General features: G+C 39.1%; 1 protein-coding gene across 1 annotated transcript in view; it reads left to right on the top strand.

Annotated features, from left to right (window-relative positions):
* LOC130931796 (phospholipid phosphatase 3-like) overlaps positions 1-14,709 on the top strand; it is an 85,348-nt gene extending 70,639 nt beyond the window's left edge. Inside the window, exons 5-6 of the mRNA XM_057860866.1 lie at positions 5,851-6,027; positions 10,170-14,709. Coding sequence (XP_057716849.1) covers positions 5,851-6,027; positions 10,170-10,274 — 282 coding nt within the window. The 3' untranslated portion in view covers positions 10,275-14,709. The remainder of the gene's footprint in view (positions 1-5,850; positions 6,028-10,169) is intronic.
* The last annotated feature ends 2,267 nt before the right edge of the window (positions 14,710-16,976 follow it).

Genomic DNA, 16,976 nt, shown 5'->3' with positions numbered 1-16,976 from the left:
ATGACAGACAGAATGTGGGAAATAAAAATGGCCAAAACCAAAGAGCTGTCGAAGGACACCAGAGACAAAATTGTAGACCTGAACCAGGCTGGGAAGACAATCTGCAATAGGTAAAACGCTTGGTGTAAAGAAATCAACCGTGGGAGCAATTATTAGCAAATGGAAGACAATGACAATCCAATGAGACCAAAGACCAATGATAATCTCCCTCGATCTGGGTCTCGATGCAAGATCTCACCCCGTGGCGTCAAAATGATAACAAGAACGGTGAGCAAAAATCCCAGAGCCACACGGGGGGACCTTGTGAATGACCTACAGAGAGCTGGGACCACAGTAACAAAGGCTACTATCAGTAACACAATGCGCCGCCAGGGACTCAAATCCTGCACTGCCAGACGTGTCCCCCTGCTGAGGAAAGTACACGTCCAGGCCCGTCTGCGGTTCGCTAGAGAGCATTTGGATGATCCAGATGAGGACTGGGAGAATGTGTTATGGTCAGATGAAACCAAAATAGTACTTTTTGGTAGAAACACAGGTTCTCGTGTTTGGAGGAGAAAGAATAATGAATTGTATCCAAAGAACACCGTACCCATTGTGAAGCATGGGGGTGGTCATGCTTTGGGGCTGTTTTTCTGCAAAGGGACCAGGACGACTGATCTCTGTAAAGGAAATAATGAATGGAGCCATGTATCGAGAGATTTTGAGTGAAAATCTCCTTCCATCAGCAAGGGCATTGAAGATGAGACGTGGCTGGGTCTTTCAGCATGAAAATGATCCATAACACACAGCCAGGGCAACATCGGAGTGGCTTTGTAAGAAGCATTTAAAGGTCCTGGAGTGGCGTAGCCAGTCTCCAGATTTCAACGCCATAGAAAATCTGTGGAGGGAGTTGAAAGTCCGTGTTGCCCAACGACAGCCCCAAAACATCACTGCTCTAGAGGAGATCTGCATGGAGGAATGGGCCAAAATACCAGCAACAGTGTGTGAAAAGCTTGTGAAGTGTTACAGAAAACGTTTGGCCTCCGTTATTGCCAACAAAGTGTACAGAACAAAGTATTGAGATGAACTTTTGGTATTGACCAAATACTTATTTTCCACCATGATTCGCAAATAAATTCTTTAAAAATCAAACAAAGTGATTTTCTGGGTTTTTTTCCACTTTCTGTCTCTCACGGTTGAGGTTTACCCATGTTGAGAATTACAGGCTTCTCTAATAGTTTCAAGTGGGAGAACTTGCACAATTTGTGGTTGACTAAATACTTATTTGCCCCACTGTATATTGTAGCATCTACAAGGACAACAGCCACTTGGTGATGATAATGCATTAGTGCTGCAACGATTAATTGATTAACTCGAGTATTCGATTAAAAAAAAATATTCGAATTAAATTTTGTTGCTTTGAGTATTCATTTAAATAAAGTGCCGTGGATACACTGCCCTCTGGTCTGCCTCTTTTCACATGGCTGAATCCAACTGCTCCCTGTAAGCTAAGTTTTTTTTTTTTGAGCTAATGTTTAATGCATTCGTAATTTAGTTTATAGGTATATTTAGCCATTTTTGTGGGAATATGTGTCTGAACCATTAAGAACATTGTAAAACAAACTTTAGCATTTTATAGCATTTTATAGCATTTAAGCTAACGGACTTTTTCTATGTAAGTTAGCAAATTGTTCTTTTGTCGTACATGGATCCTCATTAAAAAAAAAAAAAAAATACCGTTTGAGGCTCAGCTCAGGTATTTTAATTTTTCATGCTTTCATGTCATCGATTAATCGACTACTAAAATATTCGATAGCCGCAGCCCTATAACGCATACTGAACAGAAGAAAACAGTCCATTATTTTTAATTTATTGTACCCACTTAAACGCCACAATTTGAAAATAAAAAGTTTCCCGAGCATTTAACATGACGCTCGCCATGCTAAATGCTAATGCTAACGACAACACGAATGCTGTGCTAACACTCCGAGCATCGCGTTTGCAACGGCGTCACAACCCCCTTCCCCTCCTTCCCTATCCCGCTCTGCTCTCTCCATGTCTCTCAGAGATCTCTCATCATTCAACCAAATTGTAGTAACGCACGGCTTCACATCGTCAGTAACAGTAACGGCGTTGTAAAGATGTGAAAAGTGATTAATTAGATTACTCACTACTGACAAAAATAACACCATTAGTAACGCCGTTCTATTCTAAAGCCGTTATTAACAACACTGGTTACGACCTCCCCGACTTTCATGATTTTGACTTTACGACGTGGTAGTCTCATCCACCATTTTGTCTCCAGTCATTTATTTAAAAAGAAAAATAATAATTTGTTGACTTTTACTTTGTGATGCTTTTATTTTATCGAAAGAAGCATAGAGCCTCCTTTTTTTCCTACTCAGACAAAACCTTTTGTCTCTTTGGTTGCTCTGCCATCTTTGCAGATTTCGCGCGAAAGCGTTCGCATCGACTTCTGCCGATATAATGAAAGGGGGAAGTGACGTATGCCGTAAAGCAGTTGGGTCATTTGTAGTTTTTTTTTTTGTGTGTGGCAGGGTTCCCGCCACCCTCCTCAAAGTTAATTAGTGCCAGGGAAAGTGATACGGACCCCCTCAAGATATAAATTAGTTCAACTAGTTGTTAGTCGACATATCGTCACAAATTCTATGAAAATGTTATAAAAGTAACCTAGAGTTGCTTTAATGACATCCGTCATAAGCATTAATTCACGCTTATGACATTGTCATAATTATGACAGTCTTATGAACCCACTGTCAAAGTGTTACCGAAAATTAAAAGTGTATGCTGTTGTTTATGAAAAAAAAAAAAAAATCAGGATAAAAAAATAAAAAAACAGTCGGTGCACCCTGAGCAGTAAGTGACCTCTACTTTACCTCCACAAACTCACTCTTGTTTCGGGCATTAGAAATCAAACATTCAGAGGCAAGGAACAGTATGGGCATCCCTTATCTAGACAAGTTAATTACACATGTGCAAACACTCCTTGACATGTACTGTTTCATATGATCAAGGATCCTGATCATGTGGGAGGAGATGTTTGAGGAGCGCGAGCCTCCAAAGACATCCCGCTTCCAGCCAGAGAGGCTGAGAGACAAGGAGAAAGGAGTAGAATGAGGGATACTTTTTTCCACAGGGAACATGAATAGATGAAGAGCCTACGCAGACAGAGAAGGCCTTGTTGTGGGACTCATTTAGAAAAGGAGGGGGGGCGTTGGAGGACTGAATACGCCTGCTGAGAGATCGACAGGCTTCTTTCAGCGCCAGACACCCGCTCGCTCATGTCCCCCCCATCTTTTCATTTTACTCTCGCTGTACTGCCCACTAGTCATTGGTGCACTGTGGGAGAGATATGACGGTTACAGCGAGACAAAAGCGCATTATTACTCTAGTAAGATCAATATTCCTCATCCGCTTTTATACTAGGGCGCTCATTCCAATACTATGAATTAAAACAAATCAATTTTTAAAGTGTTATTGAAGGCCAGAAATTCTTATTTCTCATGGAAATGCCCCAAAATCAACAGGAAGTCACCCGGAAATGACCCCAAATCAACAACGGAAATGAATGAACAGGAGGCTGTCCTGTTCCTGACCTTGGAGGCTTCAAAAATCAGATACAGTGGGGCAAATAAGTATTTAGTCAACCACTAATTGTGCAAATTCTCCCACTTGAAAATATTAGAGAGGCCTGTAATTGTCAACATGGGTAAACCTCAACCATGAGAGACAGAATGAAAAAAAAAAAAAAAAAAAAAAAAAAAAAAAATCACATTCTTTGATTTTTAAAGAATTTATTTGCAAATCATGGTGGAAAATAAGTATTTGGTCTATACCAAAAGTTCATCTCAATACTTTGTTATGTACCCTTTGTTGGCAATAACGGAGGCCAAACGTTTTCTGTAACTCTTCACAAGCTTTTCACACACTGTTGCTGGTATTTTGGCCCATTCCTCCATGCAGATCTCCTCTAGAGCAGTGATGTTTTGGGGCTGTCGTTGGGCAACACAGACTTTCAACTCTCTCCACAGATTTTCTAAGGGGTTGAGATCTGGAGACTGGCTACGCCACTCCAGGACCTTGAAATGCTTCTTACGAAGCCACTCCTTTGTTGCCCTGGCTGTGTATTTGGGATCATTGTCATGCTGAAAGACCCAGCCGCGTCTCATTTTCAATGCCCTTGCTGACGGAAGGAGATTTTCACTCAAAATCTCTCGATACATGGCCCCATTCATTCTTTCCTTTACACAGATCAGTCGTCCTGGTCCCTTTGCAGAAAAACAGCCTCAAAGCATGATGTTTCCACCCCCATGCTTCACAGTGTGTATGGTGTCCTTCGGATGCAATTCAGTATTCTTTCTCCTCCAAACACGAGAACCTGTGTTTCTACCAAAAAGTTCTATTTTGGTTTCATCTGACCATAACACATTCTCCCAGTCCTCTTCTGGATCATCCAAATGCTCTCTAGCGAACCGCAGACGGGCCTTGACATGTACTTTCTTCAGCAGGGGGACACGTCTGGCAGTGCAGGATATGAGTCCCTGGCGGCGTATTGTGTTACTGATAGTAGCCTTTGTTACTGTGGTCCCAGCTCTCTGTAGGTCATTCACTAGGTCCCCCGTGTGGTTCTGGGATTTTTGCTCACCGTTCTTGTTATCATTTTGACGCCACGGGGTGAGATCTTGCATAGAACCCCAGATCGAGGGAGATTATCAGTGGTCTTGTATGTCTTCCATTTTCTAATAATTGCTCCCACAGTTGATTTCTTTACACCAAGGGTTTTACCTATTGCAGATTCAGTCTTCCCAGCCTGGTGCAGGTCTACAATTTTGTCTCTGGTGTCCTTCGACAGCTCTTTGGTCTTGACCATAGTGGGGTTTGGAGTGTGACTGACCGAAGTTGTGGACAGTTGTCTTTATATCAATAATGAGTTAAAACAGGTGCCATTAATACAGGTAACGAGTGGAGCCTCGTTAGAAGAAGTTAGACTTCTTTGACAGCCAGAAATCTTGCTTGTTTGTAGGTGACCAAATACTTATTTTGCACTCCTAATTTGGAAATAAATTCTTTAAAAATCAAACAATGTGATTTTCAGTTTCTTTTCCACATTCTGTCTCTCGTGGTTGAGGTTTACCCATGTTGACAGTTACAGGCCTCTCTAATCTTTTCAAGTATGAGAACTTGCACAATTGGTGGTTGACTAAATACTTATTTGCCCCACTGTATGTCCAGTGTTAAAGGGTTGAAAAAATGAAACAAAACAAAACAAACATCGTAAAGCAGTTAATGTTACTCATTAAGTATTGTTTTCACCAAATACTTTTTTACTTGTACTTGAGTACATTTTTTGGATGACTTAATATTACTGAGTAATATTATTTTGAAGCAACGCTACTCTTACTTGAGTAAAGTTTTTGGCTACTCTACCCACCTCTGGAATCCCCTCGTAGCCAATAGTATAAGTTATAGAACTCTAGGGTACAAGAATGTTTGTGTCTGAGTTAGTACTTGTACGAAAGCAGCACCGTTGCGCTCTTAAAAGGTTAATAATGGTTTTAAGCATGGCCAGCTGCTCACGTGTTAGCCAGGAAAAGTGACACCTGCATTTAGTCTGCAGGAATGCAGGGCATGTTCTTCTACGTGGTTGTTGGATCTCATTTAGACACCTCATAAAGCTTGCTCTTTGTCTGGACTGAAAAAAAAGTGACCTAATTCTCACAAGGAGTTGTTGTACATGAGGCGAAGATCAACAAAAAGAGGAATCGGGGTTAAGATGCAATTAATAGACAGGGTGATGACGAGATGACAACATGGTTATTTTTGGTCTTACGTTACCATTTTTCTTCACAGTTTTACCTGCAGGCTCGGTTGTCGTGGCGAGGAGCCCGACTGCTGCGCCCTCTAGTACAGTTCATCTTGGTGATGATCGCCATCTACACCGGGTTGAGTCGCATCTCGGATTACCGTCACCACCCTACCGACGTTCTCACAGGGTTTATTCAAGGAGGGCTCACTGCCTACTGGGTGGTAAGTCAATGTGACAGACCTTTTGTTTTTTGGCTAAATAAGAGGGAGCTATATTTTTTCAGTTTTTGGATGTACTGGATGTCTTATTTTAGAGCATTCATTTAACCCGGGGGTCAGAAACCCGTGCTCTAGAGCCGCATGAGGCTCTTTATCTCTGCCCATTTTTCAAAAAATGTTTGAAAACGGAAAAAATGTGGGAGTGAAATATATTTTTTGTTTTAAAATGTTTTTTGTCGGAGGACAAACATGACACAAACATTCTTTTCGTTCATTAATATTGCAATGCAGTTAAATTTGAGGCGGCATCGTTCGACAGATTAGTCACATGGTGCGTTAGTCATTTAACATAACATTTAATTATGAAGGCTCATTATGTATTTGTAGCCAACTTAGTCATTTTGATAGTAGGCTAATATAGATACCTACAGCATGCGTTGCCTTCATTATAAATAAATAAATAGTACATATTGAAACAATATCATATATGTTGAAAAAAAGATTTTTTTTTAAATTAACATGCTCACCACCTGACAATTTGCTTGCTACTCGGTCACGTTGCGGAAGGTGCTATTTGTGAAATTGGGGCGTTAAAGGGAGATGCTCCGCAATTTCATTGTACAACCGTATAATGACAATAAAGGGCTATTCTATTCTATTCTATTCTATTCTATTCTATTCTATTCTATTCCGAGGCTTATTGACCTTTTAGTTTTCAAATGTGTTTGTGTGTCGTTGCGCCATGTAGCCGCGGGGATTTGCATTATAATACACGGGTGCTTTTATTTCCAATACAAAAACTCCAACACACACTGTAAGTGAAATAGAATGCTGTCTTTGTAGTAGCCTACTAGTTGTATGTAAACTATCCAGCCTGCGAGTGTACTGCCACTGTGCACACCTTTTTTCGAGAAAACGCACGAGCATGACAAATTTGGACCGAAACGGCTGTTTTTGGATGGGAAAAACAAAATAAGATTCTCAGCACCCCCTGCTGTGAGTGACTTTCAGAACCCCTGTGAAAAATAAAAATAAAACAAAAATAATAAATGCAAAACAATAAACGTTTCCAACTATTTCGTATGAGCATTGACAGACAAGCACATATTGTAGCATCTACAAGAATCTACAAATCTATCATGTGATAATACACATTCAGCAGGAAAACAGTACATTATTTTCAATTAAATACACCCACCTGGACGCCACGAACTGTATGTCAAAAAATTTGTCAGAGAGTTTAAGAGGACGCTCGCTGTTAACATTAGCCTAATGCTAACGTGAATGCTATGCTAACACGACTAGTTACATCTAGTGTGTGATGATCACTCAGCACAGACCTTTGAAAGCTAAAGCAACACTGCATATTCTCTCTGGCCAAAATAAGAAAACAAATCTTACTGTGTGTGCGAGAGGACACTCCTCTGGTGAGTGAGGGGGGTGCAGCACGTCACATGAGTGACACAACCATACACTGGTACAATGCATGCTAACTACACATAAAATTGTCACACATTATGAACATGCGTCGGAAAGTATTCTGCATTTACATCTCGTTCTCGTCTCGTCAGACGAAAACTGGCATTAGGCTCGTTATGTTTTCTCTGTGTCCCCGAAAACACGATTTTAGCTTTAGAAAAAAAGTGTTCATTGACGAAATATTTCGTTGTGGTCATCGTTGACGAAAACAACATTCATATCTATTGATCTATCTACTGTAATTTTCGCACTATAAGGTGCATCTGACTGTAAGCTGTCACCCAACAAATTTGACACTAAAACTGCATTTGTTCATAGATAAACCGCACTGGACTATAAGCTGCAAATGTCCTCGCTGTATGATGGGATATTTACACCAAAAGATAGAAACCGGTAGCACTTTATTTGACAGTGGCATCATACGACTGTCATATGACCAAATTAACCACCATGAAGCTTTGCAGCCAATTTGTTCAAAGCTTCATTGCTTCAAAATGCTTCATTTGGCCATCACTGTTCCCTTGGGAGAAACAGTCGACCTCTGCTGCCACCTGCTGTCAACACTGTTATCGTCCAACATGCCTCCTAGCATGCATTGCAGCACTACAGATGCAAATAATCAAAATTCATGTTCTGTGCTAATTATTTCTTCAGTTACTGTTCCAGTTGTTTCAATAATTGCTAGCTATGGTATTTGGTAACACTTTATTTGACAGTGGCGCCATAAGACTGTCATTAGACAATCATATTTATGACATGACACTGTCATGAGCATTAATGAATGCTTATAACAGATGTCATTTAGTGTTATCCGGCAAATTATCTTACTTTTGAATAGATATAAGAGATCCAAGCTGAACATAAGTGACATAATTTGCCGAATGGCACTTCATGACATCTGTCATGAGCATTCAGTAATGCCCATGACAGTGCCATGTCATAATTATGACGGTCTTATGACAGTCTTATGACGCCGCTGTCAAATAAAGTGTTGCCTATTAACTAGGGTTGTTCCGATCATGTTTTTTTGCTCCCGATCCGATCCCGATCGTTTTAGTTTTTGTATATGCTGATCCCGATATTTCCCCGATCCGATTGCTTTTTTTTTTTTGCTCCCGATTCAATTCCAATCATTCCCTATAATTTTTCCCGATCATATAGATTTTGGCAATGCATTAAGAAAAAAATGAATAAAACTCGGATGAATATATACATTCAACATACAGTACATAAGTACTGTATTTGTTTATTATGACAATAAACCCCCAAGATGGCATTTAAATTAATAACATTCTTTCTGTGAGAGGAATCCACGGATAGAAAGACTTGTAATTCTTAAAGGATAAATGTGACTTTGTATATTGTGACTAAATATTGCCATCTAGTGTATTTGTTGAGCTTTCAGTAAATGATACTGTAGCCATTTAACTGTTCTGCCCAAATGCATAATGGGAAGTGCAACCATGACTGTGCGTAGTGGCACCAATTGATATACTGGACTGTCTCAGGAAATTAGAATACACAACATTCTAATTTTTTGAGACAGTCCTGTGTATATATACAGGACTGTCTCAGGAAATTAGAATAGAATAATAATTTCCTGACTGTCTCAGGAAATTAGAATATTGTGTATTCTAATTTCCTGAGACAGTCCTGTATATATACACAGGACTGTCTCAAAAAATTAGAATATTGTGTATTCTAATTTCCTGAGACAGTCCAGTATCTTCTCTGCGTTGGGAAATAACATAGGGTGTTAAGAAAAAGATCAACTACTACCTTGCTTCCCCACATTGCTTCCCACAATATTTCTAATTGTTGAGAGAGGAATTGTAAGGCTTTAGCCAATTAAAAAAAGGCTCCAAAGACTGCCAAAATTCACTCTACTCATTTTACGCTGCCTTTTAGCTCTATATATAGGTAAAACGGTGCCATTATAGATTGAACGCGACAATGCGTGAGTAGGTCGTGCAGCACATGTGTTAATTGCGTTAAATATTTTAACGTGATTAATTTTTAAAAAATTAATTATCGCTGTTAACGCGATAAATTTGATAGCCCTACATTAAGCCAAAACTAAAGACTCTAGATGAGTGTAAGACATTTTGTCTGTAACGTTAAATACAATCAGAAAACGATTTAATAAAAAAAAAAATATATATATATATATATATATATATATATTAAAAAAAGGCATGTCCAATATTTTTTTGCTGATTCCGGTACTTTGAAAATGACGTGATCGGACTTTACTTATAACAGATGTCATTTAGTGTTATCCGGCAAATTAACTGACTTTTGAATAGATGTAAGAGATCCAAGCTGAACATAAGTGACATAATTTGCCGAATGGCACTTCATGACATCTGTCATGAGCATTCAGTAATGCCCATGACAGTGCCATGTCATAATTATGACGGTCTTATGACAGTCTTATGATGCCGCTGTCAAATAAAGTGTTTCCTGTTAACCCAAATAAATCAACAAATGCGCCGCAGGATTCTAAATGAAGGAAACAAGTAGCGTCCTATAGTCCGGAAATTACGGTATCTATCTATCTATCTATCTATCTATCTTACTGTTTGATCTATACCTCTCTAAAGATGATTGACAGCGTGTGTGGTCTCCGTATGCTCTCTGACATGTTTTCTATTTTTTGCCTGCAGGCCTTTCACATCTCCTCAATGTTTAAGCCTTGCACCCGTCCAGACCTGTCTCCCACCAGCACGTCCCTAGAAAGTCCTCTATCCAGCCAGCAGACTATGTGTTAGCAGGCGACGTAGACAAACGAGACACGACGAACGTCGTCGAGGAGCTTGGAGAAGAACAAGATGGAATCGTTCCAAGGAGATGACAAAAATATTGATGGAGTACAATCTAACACACTGACACACACAATCAAGTCACATGGCAGCGATGTAACCCGCTCTCTCACAAGTGAACACAAGAAGCACATTCGACTCAAAGTCAAACCCGTCCAGTGAGAAGAACTGCGTAGTGAGTTTTTTTTTTGGTATTGATATAAGAAAATATGTTTTTAAAAAAAGTATATTTTTCCAGAGGATTATTAGAAGCTGCTAATATTGATAGATAAACAGTTGTTTTTGTCTGTGGTGGAGGTCGAGTGCGCTCAGTTAGCCGTCCGAGCCGAACTTTGGCGTCCGGTAAAGCCGTCTGGCGCTCGGCTGATGTGAACGGAGGTCTCCCGTGTATAGACACAAACGCTCGCTGATGACAAACAAGCACTGGCTTCGACTTCTTTAACCTGCCTGATGCACCACTGCTCTTATCAGGCTGCCCCTCCCACTAAATGACCACAATATCTAAAAATGATATATATTTTTCTTCTCTGTACTAACCACTTTGACTGTGTCTCAGAGGCAGGCTGAATTTGAGAAACTTTTGCCCCAAGACTTGGCCTCTGAGCTGCACCTTGATTTGCGTGAAGCCCTCTTTTATTAGGAGCACTTGAACGTACATAACGGAATGTTATAATTATTATTATAATCCATATTGTGTATTTTATGAAACGTTTTGAAACAAAAAAAATCAGTCGGATTTTGTTGTTGTTTTGGTCAGGCTAATTTTGGTTTGTAAGAAGAGTTTTTAGGGCCACATTGAAAATAAATACAGTGGGGCAAATAAGTATTTAGTCAACCATTAATTGTGCAAGTTGTCCCACTTGAAAATATTAGAGAGGCCTGTAACTGTCAACATGGGTAAACCTCAACCATGAGAGACAGGATGTGGGAAAATAACCCAGAAAATCACAGTTTGATTTTTCAAGAATTTATTTGCAAATCATGTTGGAAAATAAGTATTTGGTCAATACCAAAAGTTCATCTCAATACTTTGTCGGCAATAACGGAGGCCAAACGTTTTCTGTAACTCTTCACAAGCTTTTCACACACTGTTGCTGGTATTTTGTCCCATTCCTCCATGCAGATCTCCTCTAGCGTAGTGATGTTTTGGGGCTGTCATTGGGCAACACGGACTTTCAACTCCCTCCACAGATTTTCTATGGGGTTGAGATCTGGAGACTGGCTAGGCCACTCCAGGACCTTAAAATGCTTCTTATGAAGCCACTCCTTTGTTGCCCTGGCTGTGTGTTTGGGATCATTGTCATGCTGAAAGACCCAGCCACGTCTCATCTTCAATGCCCTTGCTGATGGAAGGAGATTTTCACTCAAAATCTCTCGATACATGGCCCCATTCATTCTTTCCTTTACACAGATCAGTCGTCCTGGTCCCTTTGCAGAAAAACGGCCCCAAAGCATGATGTTTCCACCCCCATGCTTCACAGTGGGTATGGTGTTCTTCGGATGTAATTCAGTATTCTTTCTCCTCCAAACACGAGAACCTGTGTTTCTACCAAAAAGTTCTATTTTTGTTTCATCTAACCATAACACATTCTCCCAAACCTCTTCTGGATTATCCAAATGCTCGTTAGCGAACCGCAGACGGGCCTGAACGTGTATTTTCTTTAGCAGAGGGACACGTCTGGCAGTGACCAGATTTTTGCTCACCGTTCTTGTTATCAATTTGACGCCACGGGGTTGCATGGAGCCCCAGATCGAGGGAGATTATCAGTGGTCTTGTATGGCTTCCATTTTCTAATAATTGCTCCCACAGTTGATTTCTTTACACCAAGCGTTTTACCTATTGCAGATTCAGTCTTTCCAGCCTGGTGCAGGTCTACAATTTTGTCTCTGGTGTCATTCGACAGCTCTTTGGTCTTGGCCATAGTGGAATTTGGAGTGTGACTGACTGAAGTTGTGGACAGGTGTCTTTTATATTGATAGAGTTAAAACAGGTGCCATTAATACAGGTAACGAGTGGAGCCTCGTTAGAAGAAGATAGACCTCTTTGACAGCCAGAAATCTTGCTTGTTTTTATTTTCCACTCTAATTTGGAAATAAATTCTTTATAAATCAAACAATGTGATTTTCAGTTTTTTTTTTCCACATTCTGTCTCTCATGGTTGAGGTTTACCCATGTTGACATTTACAGGCCTCTCTAATTTTTTCAAGTAGGAGAACTTGCAGAATTGGTGTTTGACTAAATACTTATTTGCCCTAGTGTATACTACTAAAGTTATGGAATAACAAACAATATGTAATTGTATTAGCCTGAAGTTGTAAACTAAGTATAAACACAGATTACACTAATTACACTTTCAACTTTTGGCACATAAACACTAGAACAGTTTATGGTAAAATATCTTTTTTCTTGAAATACTAAACCTTTCCTAGTGATTTTCCCTTTTCATTGTGGCCCTATGATTCATTTGTGGTTTTGTGTTATGGTTCTCCCGTGAAATGGTAATTTTTTCAATTGAATGTAAATAGTTTGTCAGTTTATAAACCACAAAATTTCACGAGTGTTAGTTGACGTGTTCATGTTTTCTTTACATGTATGTACGTATGTATGTATGTATTTCAATCAGGTACAGAGATATTTGTATGTGTTGTAACAACTAGACTGAGCCATAGATTATCAGAAAGCTATTATTAAGTTTTCACATATTGCTTGTTTTGTCTGTGAAGGCCAGAAAGCCACAAATAACCACTGTACTCGGAAAAAAAAACCAAACCAATAAACTGAATGCTGAATGTTCTGACTGCCGTTTTACCTTGTCACTGCCAAAAAATCTACTACATTGGCAATTACATGTAATTTTGGCACATTAACGCTTTATATCATGGGTGTCCAATCCGGTCCTCAAGGGCAGCTGTGGGTCCTGGTTTTCGTTCCTACCAATCGAGCACAGACAGTGTAACTAATAAAGTTTCTGCTAAAACAAGCAGCACCTGATTGCAATCAACTGATTACACGTGTAAGACGTCAGATTAGAGATAGACCGATATATCGGGCTGATTTTTGGAAATTTGACGTATATTGGTATCGGCCTTTTAAAAAAAAAAAAAATCCTGCCTGCCGATATGAAAAAGTCAATTTAAAGGGCGTACGACAGGATAAAAAAAAAAAAAAAAAGTCTTAAATAGCATTATTATGTGAATTAGAATCATATTTTGAGACGATTCGACTACATACAACAATTTAGCAAAGCGCCGATGACATGAAATTAGTGTTTTAATTAGGGGTGTCAAACGATTAAAATTTTTAATCGAGTTGATTACAGCTTATAAATTAATTAATCATAATTAATCACAATTCAAACCATCTATAAAATATGCCATTTTTTCTGTAAATTATTGTTGGAATGGAAAGATAAGAACAAGATGGATATATACATTCAACATACTGTATTTGTTTATTATAACAATAAATCAACAAGATCGCATTACCATTATTAACATTCTGTTAAAGCGATCCATGGATAGAAAGACTTGTAGTTCTTAAAAGATAAATGTTAGTCCAAGTTATAGAAATTTTATATTAAAACCCCTCTTAATGTTTTTCTTTTAATAAAATTTGTAAAACTTGCAATCACAAAATAAACTAGTAGCCCGCCATTATTGATGCCAATAATTACTTACACAATGCTCATGGGTGCTGAAACCAATAAAATCAGTCGCACCCAAGCGCCAGCAGAAGGCGACAAAACTCCGAAAAACACAACAAGGACACATTTCACTGTGCTGTCATTTTAATCTGAGCGGGGTATGTGCGTTAATTGCGTCAAATATTTTAACGTGATTAATTTTTAAAATTACCGCCCGTTAACGCGATAACTTTGACAGCCCTAGTTTTAATCTGCCGTCTAGCCACGCCTACCATTATTGGGCTCTAGCGTCCCCAACAGGTGGATGACGTCGGAGGGATAATGGTTTCATCTGATTTAGTATGCAGCCCATTGAGGGGGAATTATTCATATCGAGGAAAATGCAACGAAGAGAGCTGCAAAATGTCATTGTCTCTCTACCCCGATATTTTTAAAGGATATTCTTTTTATCGAAGTAGTTTCCCAATTGCTAAATAAATGGTATGGTCATGACAAATACCAATCTGGCAGCATATAGACATATTGTTCCATCAAACACAACTGTTCTTTTGGCTTAAAGTGCCTGTGACACGAAAAAGCATGTTTATTTCATAATACACGCGGTATTTTATGCCCCTGAATGATATGGGCCGCTTGGATGTGTGTGGAAGCGATCGCTATTTTTATTTAGTTTTTTGAATCCCGCGCCATGAAAATGAGTGACTTCCGGCTTCGGTCTTGCATTGAGGAGGAGGGCGCTGTGACGTGTACGGTAGAAGACGTCCTCTTCACGCTACAGTGTACTGTTGTGTATGAGGACGAAGGATTCAGCCGATTTTGCAGATTAATACGTTTATTTTTCGCATCACGCCAGCCAAACGGCTGCAGAAAAATCATTCTGTATGAGGGAGAGGCGTATGCGCCTTTTTGGAGTTTCAAAAGGTTCCCATTCACCGTGGATATTTACTGTGGGACCATTGGACTTATGAGGAAGTGAGTAAACATCTTGTTTTGTATTATGTCAAAAACAAATACAGCGATTACAAAGTAAACACTACAAACTTCCTTTGAATGAAGGACTACTTACGTTTGATCATTGATAGGCATGTAAAAAGCTCTCCTAATGGTCATTAGCAGCACCACGTTAGCTGCACAACAAATCCAGCCACCCTCCTCCGGGGAACGAACTGTAAATTGCTCTCCGCCGGGCGGTTTACCGATCCACTAAGACAATTGACAACCGGGTCGTCATGTCAAATAATCCAGGATAGTTATGTGTGATTTTCCACTTCGAAGACTTTGAAACATCACTCGGTTTGGGTTAGCATGTCGGCTAGCTGTCACGGCTTCTGGTTTGTTTACATTCTCCGAAGCCGGGGAAGGGAAATGACATATGTCCGATTTAGGTGTCATAAAATATCGTTCAGGAGGTGCGACAGTAAAGGTGAAGTCGACATTTTTTACCATTATGGAGTAATTTTGCCATGTTGTCCTGAATAAATGCATTTTTATTATTTCATATTCCATTCAGCACAATACTGTTATTTGTCATGAACATGCCATTTATTTAGCAATTGGGGAAAATACTTGGATAAAAAGAATATCCTGTAAAAATATTGAAGTAAAGAGACAGAAACAATGACATTTTGCCGCTCTCTTCGTCGCGTTTTCCTCGTTGTGAATAGTTCCCCCTCGACGGGCTGACTGGTCCTTCTCAAGCCATTTATATAGCTATTGGGGAAAATACTTGGATAAAAAGAATATCCTGTAAAAATATTGAAGTAAACAGACAGAAATAATGACATTTTGCCGCTCTCTTCGTCGCGTTTTCCTTGTTCTGAATAATTCCCCCTCAATGGGCTGAATAGTAAAACCGATGAGCCCAGTCTACCGCTGACGTCATCCACCAGTTGGGGACGCTAAAGCCCTATAATGGTAGGTGTGGCTAACCGGCAGATTAAAAGACTAATTTCTCGTCATGTGTGCTTTTCTAAATTGTTGTATATAGTCGAATCGTCTCATAATGATTCTAATTCACATAATAATGCCATTTAAGACTTTTTTTCTCGTGTCATATGCTCTTTAAAATACAGCAGTTTATTTTAAAGAGGGGTGCAAGGGCAGAAACTGCTTTTTCAGTCTTGTCTGTTTTTTTCCGCCATATATATACATATACACATATATACATACATATACACACACACACACACATATATATATATATATCAGCTGATCACGTAGTCTCACTCTCTCTCCTGGATCATAGTCTCACTCCCTCTCCTGCTGCTCTTTTTTGGTCAGGCAGTGCACTGGGGTTGCTTATTTAAGTCGACAATGATTGACAGACGTTTAATGTTTGATCTTGCCACAGATGCATGGACGCCAAAGCTACAAAGCGCCGCATGCGTCAATCATCGTTTAACTTGTTAAACAGTTGCTGCGCCAACTCATTGTGTGTAAGTGAGGAGTTTGATAAGATTTGAGTGGACTCATTGGCACACTTAATAAAAAGTATTTTTCTACTTTATTCTTGTTTAAAATGAATCCGGTGGGACAGTTACATGTTTAATTATAATTATATTTGAAGTGCTTAAAAACCATTTATCAAAAAAAAAATTATATATATATGTATACACACACACACACATATATATATATATTAGGGCTGTCAAACGATTAAAATTTTTAATCGAGTTAATTACAGCTTAAATATTAATTAATCGTAATTAATCGCAATTAATCGCAATTCAAACCATCTATAAAATATGCCATATTTTTCTGTACATTATATATATATTCTGTAAAATAATTTGTTGTTCAATGGAAAGATAAGACACAAGATGGATATATACATTCAACATACAGCACATAAGGACTGTAGTGGGCATTTCACTCTACTGTCATTTAAATCTGTCTATGCTGTCCTCACTCCGAAGCGTCTACTTTTTCCAAAGCTAGACAGCTAGTGAACGATGCCTTAATAATCAGACTTCTTCCTTTTTCATCTGATTTATTAATAAAAAATCCT

Source organism: Corythoichthys intestinalis, chromosome 16, assembly GCF_030265065.1.
Source record: "Corythoichthys intestinalis isolate RoL2023-P3 chromosome 16, ASM3026506v1, whole genome shotgun sequence".
Classification (NCBI taxonomy): Eukaryota; Metazoa; Chordata; class Actinopteri; order Syngnathiformes; family Syngnathidae; genus Corythoichthys; species Corythoichthys intestinalis.
The sequence above is the reverse complement of the archived record's forward strand: the minus strand, read 5'-3'. Positions and strand labels throughout refer to the sequence as shown.